General features: G+C 37.1%; 2 protein-coding genes across 2 annotated transcripts; one reads left to right on the forward strand and one right to left on the reverse strand.

The window, feature by feature from the left end:
- Positions 1-639: 639 nt before the first annotated feature.
- Positions 640-3,501, forward strand: LOC105704224 (nuclear inhibitor of protein phosphatase 1). The gene is made up of 6 exons (XM_012433274.2): positions 640-968; positions 1,103-1,163; positions 1,394-1,547; positions 1,676-1,896; positions 1,990-2,193; positions 2,332-3,501. The coding sequence occupies exons 1-6, from the start codon at positions 940-942 to the stop codon at positions 2,695-2,697; spliced, it is 1,035 nt and encodes a 344-aa protein (XP_012288697.1). The 5' UTR covers positions 640-939; the 3' UTR covers positions 2,698-3,501.
- Positions 3,502-3,549: 48 nt separating this feature from the next.
- On the reverse strand, positions 3,550-7,342 carry LOC105704223 (serine/threonine-protein kinase grp). The gene is made up of 7 exons (XM_012433273.1): positions 6,863-7,342; positions 6,397-6,620; positions 5,972-6,292; positions 5,395-5,598; positions 4,303-4,544; positions 4,019-4,150; positions 3,550-3,941 (listed from the first exon to the last, which is right to left on the reverse strand). The coding sequence occupies exons 1-7, from the start codon at positions 6,922-6,924 to the stop codon at positions 3,756-3,758; spliced, it is 1,371 nt and encodes a 456-aa protein (XP_012288696.1). The 5' UTR covers positions 6,925-7,342; the 3' UTR covers positions 3,550-3,755.
- Between the last annotated feature and the right edge of the window lie 757 nt (positions 7,343-8,099).

Raw genomic sequence — 8,099 nt, forward strand, 5'->3', positions numbered from 1 at the left:
GCACGATCCTGCCCGTGAGCAATCTCCCAACTCATCTCTGGAGGTAAATAGGTGGATTTTCATTGGTTATTGACGATATTGCGCATGCGCTTTGCACATTTAAATTGGAGTAATATACTTCGTGCCTGTTCGTGCCTGCGTAGAAAACTAGGGACGTATTACACGTCAAGTAATGTACATGTAGAAAACCACGTATATCACATGACGTATTATACTTATTCAGCCCTGCTAATGCCCCATGTTTTGTGATTGTTACCTGACACCTAGCAGCAATGCACCGAAATTGTTCCACATTTAGCATGGACATGCCCTTTGTTACTGCGCCGCGAGGAAAAACAGGCGTGCTATTGCAACAACTAGGCCACCAATTTTTGACCGTTTCTCAATTCGCCGAAATGAAATATAGGCTGTGAAATATAAATAAAAGTGTTTATCGATTTATTCATTGGAGGCCCTCGACCTTGTATGCATTCCTACTACTAATTTTTACTGAAATTTTACAAATACATTATTCTACGTTTTGCGATGGACGCTCCAGTCCGAACATTCTGTCGGATACGACGCGTGACTGCTTCATTCCGGTTTTGCAAAAGTACTAGCGTCGTCCGAGGACTATGAAAAAAATGGATGTGCTTCACTCATGAGAGATACTTGGTCCGTGTTCACATAAAATGAACTGCTCCCACATCAAAATCATTAAAATGGTTGCCGATCAAAAGATTTCCGTGTCTGACGGCTAAAAATAACCTTACATTTTCGTTGTTCTCTATGCTAGCCATCGCGCAGTAAATTTCCATGTTTGTTTTGTGTTTCAAAGTAAACATTAAACTGGTTGGAGTATTACTTTTAACCTACTTCGGTCTGTACTTTGCACTCCATTTAAGAAGAGTTTAGGTTGATGTATTCGACTCACTTGGACAATGTAAAATATCAATTGTAATGGCAAATCATTACGAAGTGCCTAATTGGTATGCAATACTGGGTTTCTTACGGTTTTTACACACTAACTTTATCGTCATTTTATTGTGGTATTAACAGAAGAAATAAACAAATTACAATTGTTCTCATTGCAAAGTTCTGAAATTGGTAATGATGTTTTCAGGGCTGGCAAGCCTCCAGTTGGTCTACACCTGGATGTTTTAAAAGGAGATAAGTTAATTCAAGTAAGTCATGGTTCGGACACCTTTATTAACACGATGACTGCCATGGGGGTCACCGGTGACCGGCACCGGCAACCGCCTTGCGATAGTACACTCGTCATTTGTTTTGTCATTCAACGTGTTAAACGGTTTAATTTTTTGTAAAGCACATCAAACTTAAGATTGGGGTGCTATTTTCAAAATTAGTACATATATTTTACTTGCTTTTAATGATGACTCAATTATTATTTCAGAAATTGATGGTAGATGAGAAAAAATGCTACTTATTTGGCCGTAATCAACAGCTGAATGATTTCTGTATAGATCATGCATCGTGCTCACGAGTTCACGCAGCACTTGTTTATCATAAGCATTTAAATCGAGCATTTTTAGTTGATTTGGGCAGCAGTAAGTATAACGTACCATATATGAAATTGTAATTGAACTATCTTCAAAATTATCGGTAGTTATAATGATAAACACGTTAGTAATACTTTATGGAAAAGTTACGACCACTTACATAAATCCACTTACAGCACATGGAACCTTCATCGGAAATATGCGTCTCGAAGCCCACAAGCCAACGCAATTACCGATTGACAGTACGTTTCACTTTGGAGCATCTACTCGATACTACATAATTCGGGAAAGACCACAAAGTGGGACAAGGGCAATCATCGAAGAGCTCGAAAAATCATCGGAAGATAACGAAGCAGGTGGTCTATTAGGTTTACCCGAAACTGAAACAGAACTTGATGTAAGCATAATATTCTGGTGCTCAGAAAAGACAATATTACAAGAAGTTATTATATAAAGCCCAGTGGAATTATAAATAATGAACCATTTTCAGAATCTAACCGAATTCAACACGGCACATAATAGACGTATCTCTATGCTTGGTATAACAGATGACGATGTACACAAACCATCGAGAAAAAGGAAAAAAAAAGGTATAACGTTCAATGACGACGAAGAAGTCATTAATCCTGAAGATGTTGATCCATCGGTTGGTAGATTCCGCAATCTTGTACAAACAACTGTAGTTCCTAGCAAGGTACAGATTATGGTTGGGCAAATGACATTTAATTTAGTTCTTAGATCAGAAAAATTTACCTGACTTTGTGTTGTTTTCAAATGAAATATTTAAATAACTCGTGTTACAGTTATATTACATGTATGATTAATATTTCAGAGAATGCGAATGGAGGGTGGCTTGATATCTTTGTCGGAAGATTCTCATAATCCTCTGAAACATTTGCAACCTACCTCAACGACACCGCACCTTTATCATGATTTACCACCGGAACAATTTACACCATCTACGCTTTCAAATAATCCTTTCTCTGCAGCACTGACTTCATTGACCTCTCGTCTTGGAATAGCGCTTCCCAATCCTGCTCCAGAGGTTGAAATGACACCTAATCAAATGCAAACGGAAGTGACACACACACCAGATATATCGGGTCCCCCGGAAACACATGCAATGGAACCAAAAAAGAAAAAATATGCTAAGGAAGCATGGCCTGGGAAGAAACCACTTCCCACACTGTTAGTGTAACGATATTTAGTGTCACATTTGGGTGTTTACGGTAGATTCAAGAAGTGAAGGACCAAAAACGCTCAATATATTGTAAAGGGGGAACAAAATTAATTGTAAAACTTAACAGACTCCGTGTCTTGATTTAGCATGTGTATAAAAACAAAAATAGAAAAGGAAGCAAGATAGTTGATCGCGTGCAAATTTATCGTATAGAAATTAAAGTGCTTAAAAATACTTTAAAGTTAATACATTTGCTTGTAAAAATGCAATATTCTCTTTGCATGATTTGTTTCAGAAAACAAATCGAGAAATTCCGGTATACATAATTACTTGCAATTTCTATGTCAAGAGTGCACTAATTTAAGTTTCATGTATATGTTACCGATACTCAGTTATTTTTACAATGAATTTGAAAGAATCACTAGATCATAAGCGCTAACTAGAGATTCATTTTATTCGCCTAGAACGACTGTAAATGGTTGCTTTGAATAGATACTTTGATTATTTGAAGTGAACACGCATATAATTAATAATAGTTGCAAGGTTTTTTTTCACTTGATTTAGGTATCAGATTGTACGAATAGAAGTATAAGTTATAGACATTGCGTATTACTAATAGAATAAATTATAAAAATATCAGTTCAGTAAAAATACGTATTCCTATGTTATGACGGAGGCAAGTTTCAGGGAATCCTTATAATTCCAATCAAAGAAATTTGTAACGGTACAATGGTCCTATGTATAAAATTAGCGTTCACCGAAGTGGTAATGTTCTGTTCAGTGACGAACGAAATATTAAGAATAAACGCGATTTTGAATTTTGAGTGGACTTTAAATAATCCATTCAGACAGCATCACAGTACAGTCCTATTAAAAAAATATATAAATTCCTTTATTTTATAAGGTAAACCTGTTTGATATAATATTTATAACATACCTGTCAATTCCTTACAGCAATACAACTATTTACAACAAACACCCCAACGTTCAGGATACATAAAATGTATATTTGTTAAGGAATAATTACAAATTGTAGCAATATAACAAATTACAAATCTAATCGGAATACCGATACGTCACATAACAGGTCCCTTTAAAACAATATCATCGAGGTTACTCTTGATTTTTACAAATCGTCTTTTAAACTCTAAACCACATCCCTTGGATAGTCTAAAATCAACCAATATCTTTCCGTCCATTTCAACGATGTTAACTTTAAATACCAATGGCATTTTCCTACGATCTACGGTTGATACGGTAATCTAAGAACAAAATAAATTGATCGTGTCAGTATCGATAAATGTTACGTCGTATGAAGAAATACTTGTTAAATACTCACAATACCAAAGTCGTTGATTTTATAAGCGTAGCTTTGACGTTTCAAGCAATTTATTAGTTTCTTCAATGTCATCTCACATTCGGTTTTCACAAAGAATCTAGTCATTCGACGAACTAATTTTTGGAAATTATTCTGAAAAAAAAATAAAAAAGGTAAATAAAGCAATACTGAATTAGCACGGTGAATAATAGTGGACAAGATTTTTCTTTTTTTCTTTTGGCACAAAACTGTTTTAAGTCCATCAGAATAAGTTTCGATGTATGTTGGAGAAGAGGAAGAAATACCTGAGTCGATTGAGTATGTTGCGTAGCATGCAATTGCGAAGAAAGTAAAAGATCTTCCATATGAGCAGGTTGCGAAAAACAAAAGGCTGGTCGCTCTACAAAATTGATCCGTTGATAATTAATATTTTCCATTCCAGGCAACTCAGGTTGCGATAGACACAATCTCTTCAAATCTTGGTGGTCATAATGCATTCTCTTCAAATCGAATCCATCGATTTGATCACGTCCTGCTAGGCCGTCCACTGAAAGTTAGAAAATTATCTTGTCAAGGAATAACAAAAGATTCAGCTCGTTAAATTTTCATCTTTTTCCAATGTCATATGCTTTGATCTTGACAAAATACTCCATGTGAGTTGTTCATAAATTAAATTTCTCTAAACCAATTATGAACTAAACGCAGTCACACATTAAAAATCAGTAAGATGATATTTCTTCTTAAGATAAGTATAAATAATACTACAATAGACAAGATCGTCGGTAGGGGATGAAAACTGTCGTCCTCACTTCGGTAATCTAGCTTTATGAAGTAAAACGAGTCATACAGCTAGATAACCAAAGACAGGACAGCAGTAAAATTAGAATTCTCTTTTATAGCGAAGCCTGGTACTCTATTCTTGCAGTCCCATTTGGATGTTTGAGCCAGTGTTCTTTGCTTTGGTAATCTAGCTTTATGATCCTTAATTGAAATCATAGAGCTGTATTACCAAAGAAAAGGCAAGAGCTTTCGAATCTTCCCATGATGTATTCAGTGTCTAAATCATAAAGGTCTGCTACTGGAATTAAAAGCCCATGAAGCTGGAAAGTACGAAGTATAAAAAAAAGACATTAAATCGTGTAAGTTACTTACGCCGGAAGCTTTAAGCATCTGCACTTTGTTGTTATCAATGTATGCATAATTGGGTACCGAGTTCCTTTGAGTATTTAACTTTGACTCAGAGTCACTCAGTACCTGACTACGCAAACATTAAATGTGCCGTGTTGACGTTATTCGTTATATGATTTAGTAGACTGATATAAAATAATATTTCTGTAGAACCGGTACATCTTACATTTCGTAACTATCCATAAAGAACGAGGAAAAAGGTTCCGTACCTTTCTGCAGCTTTTTGAGGAACCAAGGGTGTTGCTTAATATCCGTTATCGTGTACCTAGATGACGGTAAGTGGACCAAAATCCTTCCAATCAGTGCCAAGGAGGAGTCTTTCAATTTCTTCCATGGCGTTAAAGATGCGTACTTTCCTTCTCTCCATGCAACATACTCTGGACACTCTGCCGAGGACTGATCCCAAGGCAGCTCTATATTTTAGATACGGACCAGTTAGAAACTAAAGGATGTAAGTTACATTAGATTAGAATTTTATCATTAAGAGCCAACAATTACGTTGCCGACAAATATGTATGCATAACGTTAAAACAAAATTTAAACACTTTAATAGATCAACAGGTTTTACTGCTATCAATAACGAACCATAATCCATCGTCACTCGTACCATTTGAATAATTGTAATAAAATATCGTTTGCGATACAACTGGTGTACCGATACGTAGAGTATTTTTAGTTTATGAGAAAGTAGAAGCCACACAATTTTGTTCCCAAAGGAGTGAACGATTAAAAAGACGAAACGTGTAATTAATTAGGCAGTTTAACGTGGGTCATGGAAATCGTTACCTCCAGCTAACAATGCTACGAGTACGATGCCACAAGACCATATATCAGCTGGTTCGGCATGATACGGCCTTGTAAGAACTTCAGGAGCTACGTATGGCAATGTTCCACATCTTTTATCCAAACAACGCTCTTTGCCCTGTAACCTATATATCGTTGCCAGTCCAAAATCTGTTACTTTTAAATTATCATTCTCATCTAAAAGTAAGTTCTCTGGCTTAAGATCCCTATGCGCTACACCTCTGCCATGAAGGTATTCAACGGCAGATATTAATTGTTTGAAATACTTTTGTGCTTCCCAGGTAGGCATTCCTACATCAGGTTCTGTCATGAAATAATAAACATTTATATAATAAGAAGTATTTTATCCGCATAGATTAAACTATTTTCTTTTCATCGTCGTTCGGATCAAAGATGACACGTCTTACCGATTCGATCAAATAGTTCTCCACCCGATGCATACTCCAAAAATATGTATTCCATGGTAAGCTCGCTACGTTGCCCAAAGTATTGAATAATATTAGGATTCGACAACATCCTATGTATTACGGTCTCTTTACGGACGCTTAGCCGAGCGTCTGGATGCTTAACTAAATCTATCATTTTCATAGCAACAGCTTCACGGGTAGTTTTGTTTATAACAAGCTTAACTCTGCAACCAAATTGTTTCGAAATCAGCAGTCAACCATATAAAAAGAACGATAGTACGACGAAAGGAATTATTACATTTAGACAATCTATCGCCAAGAACGTTATTTAATTATATCAATATAACAATGCGATATATTCCAACGACGGTGCAGTAGATGATACGAATAACGGAAATATGAAGGAAGGCGTTTAATGATCAATAATAATGCTCTTTCAACAATGAACGAAAAACATAAAACTTACTCTCCATAAGCACCTTCCCCCAAAGTGTGGCCAAGAATCCATCCGTCTACAAACTCTGTCATTATGGCTTAATATTCCATACTTTTAACAAAGAGTCAATGGATTCAATGACAATTTTAGAACCTTCCGAATAAGAAAGGTATAAAGACGTGTGCATCCGTTAACCTCAGATTTGTCTTGAAAAACCAAGGAAACCAAAAAATTCGGCGGCTTCATTAAAAAAGCATTTCCAGCCAAATATTACTTTGGCCTTTTAACAAAATCGTATAAATTGTCACAAGTTGGAAACACGTGGCCGCGGCGAAAATGCAGAACCTTCGCGAAACGTTCTTCTGGACCGCCAAACCGGAAGAACCGCAGTATCTCAAAGGCAAGTATTACAAGCTTTTCATACTTTCCTTTAAAATCGGAGAAATACCAGGCTGTTGGAGTAGACCGAGAAAAATCGACCACTCAATGGAGTATCCATTGCGCCTTTGCCGCAAGGAACAGGTAGGAAAGAAAGCGTGAATGATGTCAAGCTCAGTTCTCGATCGAGGGCAGTATAATCAAGGTGACATCTGTTGCTGAGCTTTGCGACTATATTGCTAGCCTCAGACAGGACGGAGCAACGAAGCGCGAATAAAAGGTATCGATTGGTAACAGAAAATGTTGGGCGAAAGTCGCCAGGTTACCGTTCTTTTCTACGATCCGTGGTTCCGGAGGTACAGCGGAAATAAGAATGCTGCGCTCTGATTGGTCGGTTCTTTGGAGGCGCGTAACTCGGAAACTACGCGGCATAGGAGAAAATGGAAAAGGAAGTTTCGTTTTAAAATGACGTCCTCCGTTGATCCCTTTTGGTTTCAACATCCTGTACCTGAATGGACAGGTAATTCATCCTAACCCGTGGTAACCTGTTTTAATCTATGCTAACTTACTGGTAACCCATCCTAACCCGTTGTAACCTATTCCTAACCCACCCTAACCAATTGTTAATCGTTATAAAATGAGAAGATTTAAATGGAAGAAAATATGAATGCTAATCTCGGATGGTTAACAGCGGTATATGGGTGAATCGAGTCAGTCCATTATCGGAATATTCCGAAATGATCGATGGGCAGGCTGGATGATACTCGTACTGCAGCTGTTATATATTCGAACAAGGCAGGTTAGGATAGCATGGTAGGAGATGCGTGGGAGAGGAGGAAAAAGGGCGGGGGCAAACAATTTTTTCCGCGCGGGCGCCTATGGATGCCCG

This window comes from Orussus abietinus, unplaced genomic scaffold (assembly GCF_000612105.2).
Source record: "Orussus abietinus isolate OABI.00-Male unplaced genomic scaffold, Oabi_2.0 scaffold1245, whole genome shotgun sequence".
Taxonomy (NCBI): Eukaryota; Metazoa; Arthropoda; class Insecta; order Hymenoptera; family Orussidae; genus Orussus; species Orussus abietinus.